The sequence below is a fragment of the Aulonocara stuartgranti genome, assembly GCF_965226115.1.
Source record: "Aulonocara stuartgranti genome assembly, chromosome: 15".
Taxonomy (NCBI): Eukaryota; Metazoa; Chordata; class Actinopteri; order Cichliformes; family Cichlidae; genus Aulonocara; species Aulonocara stuartgranti.
Genome location: NC_138951.1, coordinates 6,439,337 through 6,458,404, shown reverse-complemented (window position 1 = coordinate 6,458,404; position 19,068 = coordinate 6,439,337). Strand labels below are relative to the sequence as shown.

Here is a 19,068-nt window from a genome sequence, read left to right as displayed (position 1 = left end):
GGTATTGTGTTTACAAACAGGCTGACACAGGCATCTGCTACCAAAAACATAAGCTATAATGAAACGTTCGCTAAAATGAAAGGAGAAAGAAGGGTATTATTGACTGAAATTGCAAGCTACTAGTTGTGAATAAACAGCTGAGGCATTTATTAAACATAATTGATGAATGTTATTTAAATGCTAAGCATGCACAATAACCTGAACTTTGTTCAGGTTCAGTTTAAAATGAGCTCAAATGACATTATTAGAATGTAGTAAGTTGTACCGACAAATGGTTTCTTGAGTCCATCTGATCAGATTTTGGTACAGGCAGCGAACCCACAACAAGATGCTTAGCTTAGATTTAGCTTTAGTTGACTTTTTGACGTATTTGGGCTAAAATGACATCGTCATCATCCTTCTGCTTTTGAATTCCATTGTAAATGCACATTTGCGTGTGCTCATGTGTCTGCGTGCTTTGCTTGATGCATTTTAGAAAAAATATGTTTGCATGCTCTGATGTAAATAGTCCTTGGTCCTTGCGAGGGTGTTGCGCAAGTTTGTGTGTGTTATCCCACAGAGCCACAGACTGATAATTGGTGATGACTCATCCAGACCTTTGTTTGTTATTTTGCATGCAGCGAAGGAGAAGGAGTGAGTGAAAGAGGCAGAGAATGGAAATTAGAGGTATATTTGGACAGCTTAAGTGAGGGGGGGGGGGTCAGATGGTATGTTGGTGCACGGTGTGTGTGCACGTGTGTTTGTGTGCTGGCCTAAGCGACGTTTTTGCCTCCCACAATCCATGAAAAAGGCGACAGAAGAGCTATTATGTGTAAATCCATGCATAATTGGAATTGCTTTAAACACATCCAATAGGACAAAACAGATATCAGTAAAAATACAGTTTATTTAGTGAAGCTAAAATTCGACATTGACCCATAGACTGTGGGGGACCATTAAAGCTCTCTGAAAAGATTTCTGCACTTTTAAAAGGGGTTCCTCTTTAACACTCATACAGTATGTGGCACTGAGTGGGAGGGTACATCATGTTAGATCTCAAAATAAGGTGTGTTACTCATTACACACATTACAAGTTTCCTAAAGAGATTTACACAAGTGTTCAGAAGGATCAGAGGTCACTAACAAACCAAAACCATTGAACAATATGAATGCAAATTCATGTAAACTCAATTAGATATCCAAGAACAGGAATTCCTCAAAACAAACCATCATAAAAATGTGATCAAATAAAAGGAAACAACACTTGAATGATACAGATCTCTGGTTTTATAAAGACAGCACAAGATAAATAAATGTGGGTTCAATTGTTCTAATACCGAGAACTATTTTTTATACAGGTTCAAACATTTATTCAATAATAAATCAGATACAGAAAGAGTCAAATTGTCTCTGTTATCCTAATTAGAGATTTTTAGATATAGACAAACATTAACTTATTTTTGATTGTTGATCAGAAATAACTAATGGTTGTTATAAGTATACCTTCTGTTTTGACTGAAAAAAATACTGTGGCTGATGCACCAGATGAACCATGGTTTTCTCATACACTCAGTTTTATGATAGTACACAGAAAGATAACTGTATGACTGAATATCCTGAATGATATCCATTACATTAATTTTGTAAAAATAACCTTGAAATGCCTGTAGCAGAGCCATAGACTGAGGTTTTTATTTCTAGTTTAGAGATGGACTGTAATACTGCAGGACATCATGACTTCTTTGTTGTATTTCCCTGGCTACTATCTTTATTTGATTTATACCTCTGTTGCAGAGCCCACTGGCATTGTAGTAACTTCCTTCGTCTTATGGGACCCTTTGTGCAACAGGTAATTTATATGTAAAAAACCTTATGTAGCAGTGCTGGTTATATTGTCTCAGTGATGGTAAAACTTCAGAAATGATTTCTGAATATGATATTAAGCAGACTGATGTGATGTATTTTATTAGAATAAACCTTTATTATCCCATGGATGAGAAATTTGGGTGTTAAACAGCTCTTATAGCAAGGGGAATATAAAATATATAAAAAAATTATTAATCCCTTGAGGAGGACTTTTTTGTAATTAATAAGTGGTCATGAGCAATTCTCATTTCTTTGGACATTGGCTGCTTTTTATTTTTTAGTCCAGTCCTTGTACCTGACCATTACTTCTTGGTTGTAAGTTAAGCTGCTTAACACTGACATATGAATAATTTAAGCATAAAAAAGGCACCTAACTCAAGGGAGTAGTCAGTGTTGTTTCCATACATAACAAACAACTTAGCAAAGAACCAATTTCACATTGTATCGCTAGCACCCTGTCACAAAAACGCATCATTTGTTCCCATTCCTTTAGTCTATGAGGAATGTCAAAGATATCACAGTTTGACAGGCATAAAATAGTATTTGTGCAGAAATATTAATAGTATTAGCTAGAAACTCGGCATATCTCAGCATGGTGTGCAGTATATCCTTAAAGGATTCTTGGAAACTGGACAAGAGGAAGACAAATCAATGGTAACAGGTCTTATGGAGTAGTTAAGACATATGTAAAATGTGCTGCTTCAAATTATCATCAGCATGCAGAACAGTGAACGTCTACAGCCATCTGTACACAATTGAGGGTCTGTTTTGGTTTGGGGCTGCATTTCTGCCAGTGGAGTTGGGATCTCGTCAACACTGATTGATTTAAGAATTCAGAAAAGTATGATCTGATTTAGATCCACCATGCAATGCCTTCGGGAAAGCATCTGATTGGCAACAGCTTAAGTTTTCAGCATGACAATGACCCCAAACACACTGCCAATGCAGTGCTCTTAAAGCATATATGGATGGAAAAATACACAGTGAAACACTATCAGTCATGGATTGGCCTCCCCAGAGCCCGGACATCAACATTATTGAAACAGAGCGGGATCATCTTGACAAAGAGCACAATGAAAGGCAGCCAACATCCAAAGAAGATCTTTGAATATCCCTAAAGGAGCCTGGAGAACTATTCCTGAACACAATTTAAAGATATAATAACAAAACATGCCTAAAAGAGTTCAGGCTGTGTGATGAATAATGGTGCTCATACCAAATATAGACTTTCAAGCTCATTAATGCAAATGAGCTTTTTTCATTTATCCAACCTTTTTCATCTTACATATCCCAACAGTCCTGAGGAGTATACTACACAGGATGTTCAACCCAGTCAGGCTTTCTTTGCCTTAGCTGTCCTAACAAAACAAAATAAGTTTTGTGTTCAGCATAAGTAACCATGGTGATTTAGCACAAGTAACCATGGTGATTTATCCAGGTAAAAGTCATGACACAGAATACTCTGACTTTTATCTTAACATCGCTTGCTAACCCATTAATCTCACATTGTAGTTCACCCCTCTGGACTGAAAAATCTCTTCCTTGGTTAAACCCTTCATGTTCAAATTTCTCAATGATTAGTCCAGGACTATTAGATGACTATTTTAATCATTTATCCAGTATTTTCACAGACAATTGACCAATTTCCCCTATTTATTTATATGGCTAGCAATCTTACTTTTATGTTAAGGTAACAGTTCAAATTCTTTCAGCCTACTTTTGTATTGATATTTCATTGGATTAATCAATACTGAAAGATGAGAATTTAGTAGCATCAGCAAAATAATTGACAACATTTATGAATTTAGCTAGCTACTGTACAGTATTTCAGCTTGTTATCCATCCTGTTTAGCTCATAACATCATTTCTTTGTGCATGCTGTTGGCTAATAGTTCCAACTATTACTACTCGCTACTACTCACTTAGCGAGTTATCCACTTTCAATCACTTTTAACCATTTTATCTTTTGTAAACATTTCTACTTATTCGAAGTTTTCCCTTCACTGCCTAAAGTTCCTCAGGTCCACTAATTCTTTTATTTAATGGTAACAGCTGAGCTAGTCTTTTCATATACTCCTTGGCTAACCTACCGCAGATGTGCCCTGGATTAGGAATCACTGTCGTAGATCAACTAATGTCACCCTAATGCAGTAGACCCATTGTGTCTGACTGACAATAGACCTGAACTCTTTCACAGTGCAAGTTGTTCCATTACTCTACAACCTGCTGCTCATAAAAACAGGCTTTCTTGAAACTGCTTGAGTTTCCTCTCTGCACAGTGTAGCCATTAAACTTGTCAGTTTCCTCCAGCACAAGCTGTACATTCATACTGTGTGGAGGGCAATTTACAGAACAGGACAGAACTGTCATCAACCTCTAGTTCAGTGCGATCAGAACCGAGTCTCAGAGCTGCCTCTCTTCAGTGTGCTGCTATTAAACTCATCATGCTCAAAGCTCAGGTTATTATGCGACCTGGATATCATTAGCAGCTTCTCGCGCTTACTATAGTCGCGCCTCTCTGCCACAGACTGTGACACCTCCAAGAGCCGATCTCCTTGTTCTTCTCTGTCCTCCAGCCGCTTGTAGCCTTTGGTGCTGCCCCGACTGCCGCTGTTACTACGGCTGCTGTTGCTGCGGTCAAGTCGGGGCCAGCTGGGGTGCTTCCGCTGCTCTGGGTTTACGCTAAGCATACTCGGTCTGCGCTCCAAGTCCAGAGATTTGGAATGGCTGTTGAGCATGTGCAGAGAGGAGTTGGAGCCAAAGTCACTCTTTGCTGCTCCCGGGGAAAGCCAGCAGCCTGAGGTAGAGGAGGGAGCAGGGGAGAGGGAGGACGAGGATAAGGAGGAGCAGCGGGATGAGGAGGAGGCGGAGTTACTCCTGTGTAGGCCCGGTGGTTTGGAGGCCTTGGCAACGGATGCCACGGGAACCACCAGAGACTCCACAGAGGTCAGAGGCTGCGACCTCTCTCCTTCTCTTCTCTCTCCTCCTCTGTCCTCTTCAGTTATTGCCTCCATCTCCGGCTCATCAATAACACAGTTGTTGAGTTTTATAACAGGGAGTGTAAATGCAGAGATAGAGGAGGAGACAATAGAGCGTGCATGGTGTCCTCCCCTCTCTCCATCTCCATCCGCTGACCACTGGTGACGCATGGAATCCGAATGAACCAGCCCGACCCCGGGGCCACAAAATGGGCGATCCTTATAGAGGGGTGCCAATAGCCCTGCAAAGTTACAATCCATCTTAGCCTGTTCTCTACGTCTGTGATACTCCTCATCCCCTAACAACACCTCCTCCTCTTCTGTAGAACCTCTCCCTCCTCCGGCAATGCTTCCAGCACGAGAGAAAGCTAGGAGAGAGTTGCTGGCTAACCGTGCGGCAGTATCGCAGCCGAAGACTCGAAGATCTCCGACTTCTCTCACACAGGTGCTGTTCCGGTGTTGGTGTTGCTTTTGCTCTTTCTGCCTGAGGCGGTGGATATCGATGACTGTGGAGTACATGTCTCTCATATGGATGATCTACAGCAAATGAAAATCGTATTAGCAGAAGTAGAAGCAGCAGCATTTATTTTAGATTACCTGAAAATATTTGAAGCGTTTCATTAAAACACATTATCTCCCTGTAGTTTTAAATTTGTGCACGTTGCCACCGTGTGGCCTTGGGGGACATGTTTCGCACAAGGATTACCAGTAAAGGGAAGGGAGAAGGAGAGGGATAATTGAATCAAAGGAGAGAAGAAGAGAGCATGGAAACAGAGTGAATTTAATCAGAGGGAAAATTGCAGAGCTAAAGGTGGAAGGAGACTGGGAGAAGTCTGATCTGCATGTTATGGAGATGATGAATATGGATGACTAGAGTGTACATGCCCTTTATTTTGTAGAGAGTGGAGGAGGGACAGAAACAAGAATCAGTGACAGGGAAGAAATATTAACTACAAGTTCTGGCTTTTAAATTTAGAAACATTTGATGGAAATATTGCTAAAGAACCTACTTTTGAAGCAGATTATGCAAAAACTAAAGTTGCATTACCCACAAAAACCTTCCAACTTCTTTGTTTCCCATACAGTGTTTGAGTATTTCGACTGTGCGCATCCTGAAGCGATGATTTCAGCCTTACCTTGGTTTCCCTGTCTCTGTTTTCGTGAAGTATTGCATTAGCACAGATGAAAATAAAAATCCCAATGCCCATGGTGAAGGGCCCAAGCATCTTCATCCTCTCAGAGTGAAGATGCTGTTCTAGGAATCGCATCAGAGCGCTCTCAGTCTCCTTGGAAGGCGTACCTAAAACCACAAAACAGCGAGATGAGCCATGAGAGGAACAAACTTTTGCCAGCAGGTTTCTAGTCACCCTTCTTCACCTTGCCCATTGTGGCTCGCATTGGCTGCATCCTTTTCTGTCTTGACTCCAGTTCCTCCTCCAGCGAGTATGGCTTTACTGTGAGGCCAGTAACCTAGCGTCGCCATGCCAATCCCTATGGCCAAGATGATTAGTCCCAGAAGGAGGAAAAACCCAGATGCAGAGTAGAGACGGAGTCTACCTCGCACCACTACGACATCGGTGCGCCTCTTCCTCTTCCTAAATGAAAAAGGATGGCAAGAAAACACAAACGGATTTTTGGAGGTAACAGTTTAACAGCAATGGGTAACAAATACAGCAAATTTTCAGAGACTGCAGAAGCAATTTCACCAACACACATTAGCTTTTGTGACAATATCCTCTTTCCTGCTGCAGAGGCAGCAATTTAAAAGGCTAATTTATAGTTCTGTCTACTGTGTTAAAATGAATGCACATGACAATCACCTAGGAGCGGCCTCGGGGGCGGCGTGTCCCAGGCCCGGCGATGTCGGTGGTACGGGCCGATGCTGAGAGCGAGCAGAGTCCTGGCGCTTTAGCTTGGCCAAGCCTGTTAGCACACCTGCCGCTGCAGTCATTCTTCACCTGCAGACACAAATTAGGAGTTAATGACTTTTAAATTCTACTGCCTAATCAGCATCCACATTACTGGTTTACAGTTTGTTGCTAAGAGATTGTTAGGGCCTTGGTGCATACAATTACAAGATGCTGCTGCTAAAAAAAGATGTATTTGGCATAGGTATGCACAGTATAGTCACAGTGAGGAAAAAACACAACTGTATCAAAACACAGATGCACATGTGTTTCAGCATAGTCACAGTCTCCCAGGTAGTCCTAATATATGATGTGTAAGACACGTAATAGTCAGTAGCACACCGTCTCCCACAGTTGTGCAGATCACAGCTCTGTTTGTGTGATTTAAAGCTGATGTGTCACCTCATGCACTTTTTCAAAGCTGTTTTATTTATTTTTTTGCTAACGGGGAAAGTGTGTCATGACGAAAGCGTGTTTTAGCATCTTTCCAAGTCCCAGAAATACTCTTTAGAGCCTAGCAGTGATACAGATGTAAGCACACCAAGCAGCACAACAGCCTGCTCTGCTCATGTTTTGTTCGGCTGCCTGTTGTCAGTCTTCAGGACGATCATGGGGACAAGTGTGCAAGTGTGCATGCACATGAAGCTGTACATTCAGGCCTGCAGGATGCTTGCAGGATGTAAAGGAAACAAACCCCAAAAGCATACTTGGCTTGTGATTTGAATCTTGGGTAGTGTGTTTCATTCTGATTCACATCCTGTATTTATTGCTTTTGCATGTTTATTGTTTTTTTCTCCTGTCGTTATTTGCATTTTTTTTAAAAGCTGTTATAGATTTTAATAAAATACATCGCCTCAATTCTGTCATAACATTCGAATGAATCATGGTCTCTGGGCTCACCAGCTGCTCATACATCTATTATTGTTATTAAAGGAAGGGGGCTTAAACAAACACAGGTTTATTTTGAAAGCACTCATTTGGGTCTAAATGACTGTTAATCTGACCTCACATGAACATTAGCATTGTCCTGTTGCGCATGAAGAGGATTACATTGACTGAATTTGTTGCTGAGTGACCTTGGTACTGAATTTAAATGCAAATTTCAGATGAAAATGTGAAAACAGCTCAGCAGTTCAGAGCGAGCCCTGTAAAAATTGGCAGCGAACAACCGCTGGTTTTCTCCTGCTAATTTTATTTGTGATGTTTATAGGGTTTTCTATCAGACTACAGCCCCCAAAGGTAATCAGTAGGTCAATCACCCAGTTTATGTGAAGTGTGATCAAAGTTCTGAGTATCATCCTGCCCTCTCAAGCGCCTCCAGACTGCTTTCAGGAACTCACATCCTCAAACTTGCACAGAGAAAAAAAAAGCATCAACTTGTCTTTCAAACTGACCCATGCTTAGTATGGAGGCCCACTGCTGCTGCTCATAATTAAGTCTCCCTGCAAGACCCAACGTTTTCACTAGGGGTGCAACAATACTCGTATCGATATCGAACCGTTCGATACAGTGCTTTCGGTTCGGTACGCATGTGTATCAAACAATACAAAATTTTGTGTTGAGTGTTCAGTGGATCTGCGTTCGACTACTCCGCCTAGGCTGCTCTGTCGAGCGCAGATCCAAGCTAGCAAGACAGAAGCTAAGCTCGTTGCAACATGGCAAATTGAACCTCCCCCACCCTCATTCAGATGTGGCCTTTGGAACTATCTTGGTTTTCATGTGAAGCATGACCCTGATGGTAAGCGCGTCATGGACAAAAGTAAAACAGTATGTTGGATTTGCCACGCAATGCTCAATTGGTGGGAACTAGTGCGTTAGCGCAGTTAGCTTGTTAACGTGTTGACGCCGTCCAGCCCTACGCACGGGGCGATCCGCGGTAACTTGTTAACGGAAATTTGCTGCGTTATGGGGTTAATGTCATTTTAACGAGATTAACGCTGACAGCACTAGTGGGAACACAATGAATATGACTGCACATTTACGCCGACATCATCGTAGTGCAAAGACAAAAACAACAAGCACACATGCTACAAACTTTACCCGAGTCATTTAGACAGCCGTTAGCACATGATTCTCCTTATGGGGACCTGATATGTTTAATATGCTGCTGAGAATATACCCCAGAAGAAGCGTATAGTGTAGCTTTTATTTTGGAAAGAGCCCTTTCTCTGTAATAAACTCTCTTTTCCAAAGATGAGTGATTTCTCGATCAGATAGATTTATTATTTTGTTGTTTACATTAAATTTAAAAACTGTACTTTTGAGTTAAAATATATATTTATAATTTTAATAAATGACAAATTAAAAAGGCATGAACATTTTTTTGTATTGAAAAAATATTGAACCGTGACACCAAAGTATCGAACCGAGCCGTGAATTTTGTGTATCGTTGCACCCCTAGTTTTCACCACTTTTTACTTGAAGAGGACAGATAGTCCACGCCTGAAGGAAGCACATAAGGTCAAGAGCAGGATCAGGAGCATACTCGCCTTTCCCACAAGGTTGTGCGATGTGAATTTGTGAAGCTATTAATGCAGAGCTCTGCTGTAACATCCTGATGTTTGAAGAACAACATCCAGAACCTGTGTTACTGTTCATGCCATAATGTGTCGGCACTTAAAACAGAAAGAAAAAAAGAACCTGCTTTTTGCTTCTTTGGCCACACAGGTTTGACTCCTCGCTTCTCCACGACAACGTAACAAAGTTGTACTCCAATTGAGTGATCTAAAACTAGCAGCTGTGCTGGAAGTATGCGACGGTCCATGAGAAGATAATCCCAAACAGGGCTTTTTAAAAATAATACATTTGACTTGTATGTGCTGTTAACCCACCTGAGCACAAAAACAGCCATACAATGATGAATTTTGGCAGCAACTGGACATTCCAATATTTCACAAGTTCATTGTCTCCAATATTGAATAAGACTGTAGTTTTTTTTTGAACAGTTTCTACACAGTTTTTCAGTTAACAATTCATGGAAAAAATAAACAAAAATGGTTAAATCTATTTTTCTTGTTTTGTTTTGTTGTCTTTGAACCTTAGCTGGGTTCTCACATGCTGCATCACATACTTATTTTTCCTGACTCTTATGTACTCCGTTTACATCGCTGAGTCCTCACTTTGGGTTTTGGACCTTCCCCCAGTTAGCTGCATTTTGGTTTTCTCTTTTTCTGGAACCTTTAAACAGGAGAAACAACAGCTGTGATACTGATGAATGATGATCTTAACGTTGTGCAACACAATCATTTAAAGCTACGGTAGATTATCTTATGGTGTAGAGGTTAACACATTTGATTGGCAGGCATATGGCTCTTTGTTCAATTCCAGCTAGACACACACAAATCCCCTTAAGGGATGGTTCAGGAAGCTAGCTGCTGTGGTGACCCTTTGCAGCAAGGGAGCAGTCAAAAGTAGCTTTAGTAATATAAACTTTCATTTCACAAACAAGCTTACCAGCAAATAACTTGAGGCCAAATGTCTAGTGTAAACGTATAAAGCACTGAGTAGATTGTACTAATAATGGTGCACTTGAAACACTTCTACCCCCAAAGGCAGGGAGTATGCAATCAGTTCCATTTGCCTGTTTGTCAGCAGTCTAGTGTCCACAGTTTTCAAGATATAATTTTCCAATTTTGTGTGACGATAGACCAATAACAGCTCCAGCTGACGTCACCGTATTATAATAAGACAAATGTCATGAAATGTCAGTTTTAGCATGGCCCTCTCTCTCTGCTTTCTGAGTGCTATCAGACATGCTCGCTTATGTATTTATTAATTCATGATCACAGGCATATTCAGAAGAATATAAAGAATACTTTAATGACCCATTGCCTGACTTAGAACAAATGTGATGTCATTCTTTCTGTATTACTTACTTTTATGTACCATAGGCACATGTTCTGTGTAGTCATGTGTTACAAAGTTATTTGGTTCCCAGGTTTGGGCATGTGCACATGTCTGTATATATAAAGGATCACACAGATTTAGCATGGGAATGATAATACACCAATGACCTTCCCTTTTCTTTTTTTTGCTTCCACGTGTCCATCCTGTCTTCCTTTTTCTTCCAAGAAGGCACAATCTGTAAATCTCCCCCTCTCGCTTCCATTCTCACCCGCTGTCTGTGTGCTAATGCATTCTGGTTGTGACCCTGAATAATGTTTGCTTTCTCCTACTTTCATTCTTTCTCCACCCCAGCTTACTTTCTCATCTTATCGCTCTCTTTGTTTGTCTCTCTCTTCCCTCCCACCCTCTGTCCTCGTCGATCTATTTTTAATCTGTATCTAATTTTAATTGAATTTTATTCGGTCACTTTCCTGTTTCGCTCTATCCCTCCCTCCCTCCTTTCCTTCCTTCCTTTCTTTTCTTCTGCATATCTGAAAGCAATGAAGTCAGATTTAATATTCAAAATCAGACAAAGCTTTTAGTATTCAAAGTAACTGTGAATCACACACAAGATCAGACGTTCTCTCCTCCTACCCTCTTTTCTCCTTCTCACATTTTAATGTATTTTTCATGTCAATCATCTTATTGGTTGAAAAAAAAAACTGCTGTAAGAGAGCGCTCTCCACCACAGATGGTGAATCACACAAGGACAAACACAACCAGCCACTTTTCTCAGGTTTTCTGTGCTCCCCCTCACTCTGCCTCTCTCCCACCCTGATTCTCTCCCCTTCGCTCCTCGGTGTGCGTCAAACAGGAACCCACACAAATGTTTCAAGAGCAACGGGAGAGATTTCCTCGGTTTACCGAACCAGGAGGAAAAAGGATGGACGGCGGTGGCAAAGAAGAAGGGTAGCGAGAGTTGGAGTTAGGAGTAGAAAGTAGAGGATAGATGACAAAAGGAATGCAAGAACAGAAAAAGAATGAGGATGGAGTATATTTATTTACATCAGTTCATGTAAGGTGCAACACTGAGTCATGCTTTCACCACAGAGGGACAAAAAAGGGAACAACTGTTCTGGGACAAAGTGGGGGTGATGAGTGATCGAAAGAGTATTAAAAAAAAAAGCCTGACGAAAACAAGAGGAGGGTAAAAATGCTTTTCCTGACAGCCGTGAAAAGACCGCAAAAGAAAACAAGCTGAGTGCATCCATAGTTTTAACAAGACTGGAGTTAAAAAAAAACAAAACAACATCAACAAAAAAAAACAAGTGGAGCAGAAAAGAAGAAGTGCTGTCACACAGATAACACCAGCAGCCTAATGAGAATGCACTCAGGCTCTGACACATAAAGGCTTTCCATGTGCAGTGACCAAAAGAGATGAAAGTTAGCATTCAGTAATCGAGCTCGCCACATGCATTCAGTTCATGTCCTCCTTCTTCTTCTATTTTAAAGACTTACTGTGATCTTGTTGCTTAAACAGTGATGAAACACACAAAACTTGTGCAAAAACCTGCTGCTTCTTTTCCAGTCCGCTGCCTTGCTGGGCAGTTCTCTAAATCGGTCTAAAATTAATAATAAATCAGGCCTCGTGTGATCACCTTAGTAATTGCTAAATTGCTGCAGCAGGTTTATCTTTGCGTGCTTTCGGTAAGGCACGAAAACATATTAAAGCAATTTGCCCCACCCTTTCAGGAAGCGAACTCATTCTCTGTGAAGTTATTTAAGCATTTGGAGACGTTTTAAATAGATGCATCACATCTCTCAGGGCAGAGAGTTCCCTCGGCACATTGTAACACCTCCTTTTTTTGTAGCGTGATAATGTCGATAACAGCTAATCTATAGGTGACGCCACGTGATATATTGTCCCTATAGCAACTATATGCTGCTGCTAGGTGACACGTTTCCATAGCAACTGCCAGCTGTGTGCACTGGGATGACAGATGCATCATTAGCATGCGTACTATCAACACAGGGGCATTCCCCATGCATTATTTTAAGCCAGTTTTGACTTGTTGACCTTTAAGTTGTTTCCACCTCTACCTCTGCGTGAAAGAGGTTTGATTAAGAGGGGGAGGGAAGGAAAGGATGCTGGAGACTTTTAAATCTGAAAGGGACACACCGGAGACCTATATTTCTTTTTTTTTTTCACAGCTACCTTCAGGGTTTCAGTTACATCTTGTTTATGCGATTTGTACTAAGGCTCTACAACCCAGCTTTCTCTAAATCCTCACATTAGAGAGGAAATGATGCAGCGTGGAAGAGGAACGAGAACATGACAGGTGGGATAGAAGGAGAAACTGAGAAGCTGAAGGGAGAGTAAAGATGTGAGACTGGAAGGAGACACAGCCAGAGGAAGGAGACAGGGAGTAAGCGACTACAGGAGACACTTTGATCTACATTTAACAAACTCCAGAGACTTTTTATTTTTTGTACTCTGAGCATGCTGAGGAAAGTTTGTTTCAAATGACTCACTGCAGTGAAGTGTGCGCTGACATGTCATGGAGAAAGAACTTGAATATGGACACAGATGGAGTACGAAGGAAAGAGGCAAGGAGAGATGTAATGAGAGAGGAATGAGCAGGAGGATAAAAATGGAGCTTGCTAGGGAGGGAAAATCTGGCATCCAATGTTGCATGTCTCCTGTTACAATTATAGTGGGTCATTTGTTTTTGTTTATGCCGTAAAGTTCTCTGCTGAGGTTAACTGAGGCCATGAAAATGCAGAGACAGACAAAGCCCCCCCCCCCTGCTGCTGAAGTTAAGGTCATCTGCCATAATCGCATGGAGCTGAGAGTCTAACATGGAAACGACACACCAGCACGACTTAATAGCGTGGTTTTATTTTAATTCAGTGAATATAATTATGACTTTTTAATAGTTTTGCTAGTATTCAGAATATTAAAATGTAGTTCACTTAATGCTCTCGAGCCAGTCGTGATGGAAATTAACTTGCAGGAGTTAAGAACAAAAAAAGTGAACAAAATCAGATCTTTGTGTTCTGTCCTTTTAGCTTAAAAAGCTTAAACAATTATACCATCAAGCTTTTTTTGTGTTTTTTTTTATTTATTCCCATGTCAAAATAAAGCACTTCAGATTCATTGTACACCTACGCTAATGGTGACAATAATGTAATTCATGAAAGAGTGAAAAAGACTGACTTAATTTGATAAGAATGAATTTACTGCTTGCCAATTTATTTGCTTCTCTCGTAGCTCTGCCCATTCAAGTTAGATCCTCCTCTGCTCTCGAGCAGAGTCAATAGGCTGTTATCATAAACTGTATATAACACAGATATCAGCCGATTAGCGCTAAGCAACAGTTTAATAAAACACAATAAGGATCACTCACTAAATAGAAGCCAAAACGTCTTGGACTGGATGAAGATGGGTATAAACTTAGCAAAAAAGTAAGGAAATGTTGCGTTTGGTTGATGTAACAATGCTGTAACAATGTTTCTTGGCGATAAATCTTATACAAACAGTATAAAATGCATGAGCAGAGTTGAGTATAGGGGTTGCACCCATTAAATATGTGCCAAATTTTCTGTGCCAAAGCCAAACAGATTGTTCTGCTATTAACTCTTGTTTGGTGCCATTTATTTGATTGGATGATTTAAGTCTGAAGAAACACGACATATTAGCAGTTTACGCAATTTATTAATTTAACAAACAGGTGCCTCGGGAGGTGGAAGAACGATGCACAACTATAACAAATTTTCCACTTGAGGTTGGCTCCACAGACTCTCAATGTCCAAAATTATAGATCTACAAAGCACATTTACAGCCGGGTGCAAAATATGAATTCCCTCCTCATAACTCATAACAACTCTGACTGAGGGGAAGTTTTGTTTTTGTCACCTGGATAATTGACATAGGTTCATGGCTGCCTTGACTGATAGGTGTCCCGGCACGGGCTCTGGAGCCAGTTAGTTTCTGCTAGGCTTCGTCCACTACTGCCAGTCATTAAACTGCACCTCTTCAGTGTATGTGTGTGTGCGCGCGCATGCTCTTTAAGCCTGTTGGAGCATTTTTAATGGATTGTCTGTCAAAACATTATGGCTTGCTGTGCAGTACAGACCATCCCAGAAATTTGCACGCATCACTTGGTGAGTGGAATTTTGCACTAAATAGTTGATATGTGTGTGTCTGTGTGTTGCACTCTTATATTTTCTGAATGGTGTTTACTTATCAAGCTGCCTAGTATAAATGTCACCTTCACATTCATATAAGATAATATTTGGCTCCAAAAACACATTGGCAGTCAAAACACTGACTGACTGTAATTGTAAGAGCTTGCATTGTGTCTGAAGGCCGCCAAATGGCGATAGATGTGGTTGCAAAAAAGATTTCTGGTTCTATTTAAGTGGGAGAATGTCTTATGTTTATTTTGAATAAAAAATGCATCCAGTTTGTAAATCTTGATGATACCATGTTTCAAAAAAACTGAATTATCTGTGCTATACCTACAATGGCTACGGAATTGGCAATCACAAGTCATATTGGCTAAATAAGCGTGTGGCTTCACAGTCAGACCTGCCCCCTTCATCACATCCTATTGTTTGCAACCACGATAGCAACAAAACCAAAACATTCATGTCGAGGTTTCAAAATGTGGCTTCAGAAACTCATGTTGAGGGTGATGTCACAGTCACTACATCCACCTTTTATGCTAGCTATGGTAGGAGCACATAGTAGTATTTTATAGAACACTGTACAAGTGTAATATGGACTAGCTAGTGTGAACTCTTACAGATGACTTCTCTGCTTCTCCAGGCATTTAGTGACTGTGAAAGTGAAGACACATGGATTATGCATGCTGTGCCCTGCATACACAACGGGAACAAATCTCTTTCATGCAGCCAGATGTTTCAGTAATCCACTTTGTTCACTCCTGACATGTTCTCTAGTTGCCTTTCCAGAAAGTTCAGAGGTCACACTCAGCTCCAGAAACACACCCCACATCTGCTCGATCAGCTGCAGATCTAAAAAAAATTGTGCTGGTGCACGTCCTACAAAATATTTGTTTTTGTCTGCTGCTTTTCACCTACCTTGAAAAGCTCATGCTGTCCAACTCAGAACCCGCTACATGGCACTTTGGCCAATTAGTAGGTGTAAGTAACAAGAGCAGTGACAACGACATGAACCCTGACAAGATCAGCATTATGTGAGAAAAGGAAAAAAACTGGCGACATGATCATTTTTTTAACCACTTCAGCGTCACATACTCTGCTTGTTGTAACATTTCTACAACGATTGGATATAGTGCAGAAAAATACAGCACGAGTTGTAGATGAGAATACGTTATGCAGTAATTGGCAACTCTTACACTTCTCATCAATATGAATATAACATTGTACTGCTGAAAATTTAAAGTGAACAAGCCTGGTTGGGAGTCACCAAGCTCCTAAAGGTAGTAAAATTAAATGATGTAAGTTTCCTAGCCTAACAAGTACAACAGAGCACACTGGAGTGAGATCTGTGTGGGTTAAGTCAGTCTGTGCACGCAGAGGTCTAATCAGCCAGAGGTGACTTTGTGCAGACCCTGTTGAATCGTATTAACCTTATCGCATCTGGCGCTGCTGCTTTCCAATGTAAAGGACCGCTGTGATTTATGTCTGTTTCCTTGGCGCTCTTAAGGGAACAGATAAGACTATCAGAAGTAAAAGAAGAAGAGAAAAAAAGAGGAAAACAGATAGAAACGAGTGTTTGCGTAGTGCCACACTCCTACAGACTCATGGTCAGGGGGTGAGTCATCTGTCTGGAGAATATGTCCCTTTATGTTTTCCCGCTGACCTTTTGGCAGTGCATTTTCTGAAGCGAGTGCTGGAGTGTCAAATCATCCACCCCCTTCACCATCTTGTTTTTTCCCCTCGTTATTTTGATGATACATACTCCTTTTATTTTTTAAACTCTTTTTTTGCACATATCCTTCACGCTGACTCAGTGTCATTGCCTCCTGTGATAAATTCTCTACTTAATTGAATTAAGTTTTGCATTGAATCATCAGATGCTTATGCCAGGCGTAAGAGCGTGCATGTTTGTGTGTTTATGAACTGGAGTGAGCCCCCTGTTGATTCCATTAAAATGACTCATTCTGTCTTCCTCACAGCTCTGAGTGTCAGTCAGTCACCCACACTCATCCTGGGACGCGAGCTGGCCCCAGCAGCCCTGCAGCAGTGGTGGACAAACTGGACTGAAACATGAAATAATTCATTTGTGATGTTGCTTTGCTTAATTTGATTACTAACATTTTTTTCCAACCCCAAACCAGAATTTGTTCTTCTCCACACACACAAAAAGATCTTATTATTTCATCAAGGAGGTCTTTGGAGTGAAAAAACTGAAGGAACTGCTGACCTACCAAAGGGGGTATTTAAACAGGATTATCCGGTTAGCACGATATCTGTGACGGAGGATTAACCAACACATCACTCGACTTCCTAATTATTCCCAAATTAAACCCAGATCCAGTTCTCTGCAAAGTGTTTGGCAGCTAAATTTGTCTTATTATGAGCCATTTGGCTGAGTGAGTTACCCTAGTTCTTCAAACGGCCCTCAAGGTGAGGCTGACTCTTAATTCAAAATCATTTCATTCACGCTGCACGATAAAACCAGTGACGGTGCACCTCCTGTTAAAGTGCTCCACATTCTTCTTCTTTTGAATCTTTAGAAATGTGCCCATGAAAAGGCAATCATCACATTTCTCTATGTTCACCTCAAAGTCGAGTTTAACGTGCGTATAGATGAGACGACTCTGTAAAATCATAACTAGAAGCCAGTCGTGGTCTGTATTCCACCTACTCAAGTGTGATGTGGAAACAAGAAGCCTCTGGTGCACATGCACTGTGCAGCACTGAGCTAGTTTATTGCATAAATGTTTGTAAAGACATTAAAAGTCATATATTACTGTTACATCTTTGTGTGCTCCTAATATTGCTTGAAGGTTTCTGACAATAGGCTCACTAAAATTGTTTGACCTTTAATGATCTTTAATCCATCTTTGGAGGCTTACATGCATGCCATCACGTTTTCTTGGCTACCAGTTGGCCAATGATAATCAAGAGACAGCAGGCTGGCCTAAACAAAGGATCATCTCAGCCTTGGCACAGTAAAATGATCAGAGGATTCCCTCCAAGATAAAACAGCAAATAAACAAACCACACAAAGATTAGCACAGCTCATAAAAATGATAATAGTAAGATGACACGTATCCCCACTCATCAGTCTTTCAGGTGGCTTGTGGCTGATGTTAAACCTTTTTATTCTTCAAATATTAACACTGAGCGTTGTAAAATATGCATGTAAATAAAAGGGAGACTGTAAAACTGTCAGCTTAAATCTGCTTGAATACGTCTCCCCTTGAAGAGTTTAAACCACAACTAAGCTCTTACCTTTTTACAAAAGCCGAGTTTTCACCGTCAGTGTGCCATTAGGCATGCGGAGGGATTAGGCTATAACCTAGGGACAGTAAAAAGCCATCTTCCACTTTGAAGGCTACTTCCAGTGAGATGCCATGCTGGAGAAAATGAAGATGACAGGAGACGGTTCCACTCCCAAGCGGCAGTACTATTTGCTGACATCCAAGCTCCTTATTAACGGAGACGACGATGGTCGTTAGGCTTCTGTGGTTCGCCAAGTGAGACTGAAATATTACAAAGTGCCAGTTCTGATGACTTTATCCTGCGCGAGGCACGTTTTACGCCATATGGAGAGTACGCGCGCTCGAGACAAGGAGGGTGGCGAGGCACGCTAATTACGACTGAAGGAAAATCCTTTCTGCCTATTTAAAGTCCTAAACGAAGTGGTTGTAATTCCCCAGCGGAGAACTCTGTTTTATTTGTGAGAAAAGACAGCAAAGGAAGCTGATATGATACCCGTCCTTCGACTGGCTCGATGTAATGCGTAAAACTCCCGGTATCCTTGTTTTCGAAAAAAAAGAACTTCAATTTGCGTAAAGAGGGAGAAGGAAAATATATTTTTTTTAAAAACAACCAAAAAAACGTCTTAGAAGCAAGGAGTTTCGTGTAAAGAAAATTGGTGAAAAGTGTAGAGCGCGTTTTATTCCGCTGACTTGCAGAGAGAAGGGGCAGCTCCAACCATTTCTTCTAAAAGCGCTATAGGCTTGTGAGAATGTGTGAGCGAGTGAGAGAGGAAGAGGAGGGAGAGAGAGAGGTAGATGGGGGTGAATGTGTTGTACGCGCGCTGTAGCACTTTTATATGCATGTGTGCGCTTCGGGCGTGTGCGTGTTTACGAAAGGAAAGCAGGCAGGCTTCCACGCGGGGCACTTTCTTGCATGTGTAGGGCGCAGAAGACAAGAAGCGAGACTGATTTATGAGGGGAAACATATGGACATGTCATTGCTTTCTAAGCAAAGACAAACATGGATCCGCTTGCAGTAGTTTTACAGATCTTTGTGGGCGCAGTAAGCAGCAGGAGTCTAAAAACTGGGTAACC

The 19,068-nt window shown here is 41.1% G+C and overlaps 1 protein-coding gene across 1 annotated transcript; it reads right to left on the bottom strand.

Annotated features, from left to right (window-relative positions):
• Positions 1-866: 866 nt before the first annotated feature.
• tmem200a (transmembrane protein 200A) lies at positions 867-18,752 on the bottom strand. Its single transcript, XM_082505774.1, has 5 exons — positions 18,005-18,752; positions 6,644-6,781; positions 6,201-6,418; positions 5,960-6,123; positions 867-5,360 (listed from the first exon to the last, which is right to left on the bottom strand). The coding sequence occupies exons 2-5, from the start codon at positions 6,772-6,774 to the stop codon at positions 4,236-4,238; spliced, it is 1,638 nt and encodes a 545-aa protein (XP_082361900.1). The 5' UTR covers positions 6,775-6,781; positions 18,005-18,752; the 3' UTR covers positions 867-4,235.
• Positions 18,753-19,068: the final 316 nt, after the last annotated feature.

Bases quoted from the DNA above. Each gene is read 5' to 3' on its own strand.
- tmem200a (XM_082505774.1), bottom strand. From the start codon at position 6,774: ATGACTGCAGCGGCAGGTGTGCTAACAGGCTTGGCCAAGCTAAAGCGC. The intron at 6,124-6,200 runs GTGAAGAAGGGT...TTGTGGTTTTAG, and splicing joins TGCGAGCCACAATGGGCAAG to GTACGCCTTCCAAGGAGACT. The intron at 5,361-5,959 runs GTAAGGCTGAAA...CATTTGCTGTAG, and splicing joins ACAGAGACAGGGAAACCAAG to ATCATCCATATGAGAGACAT.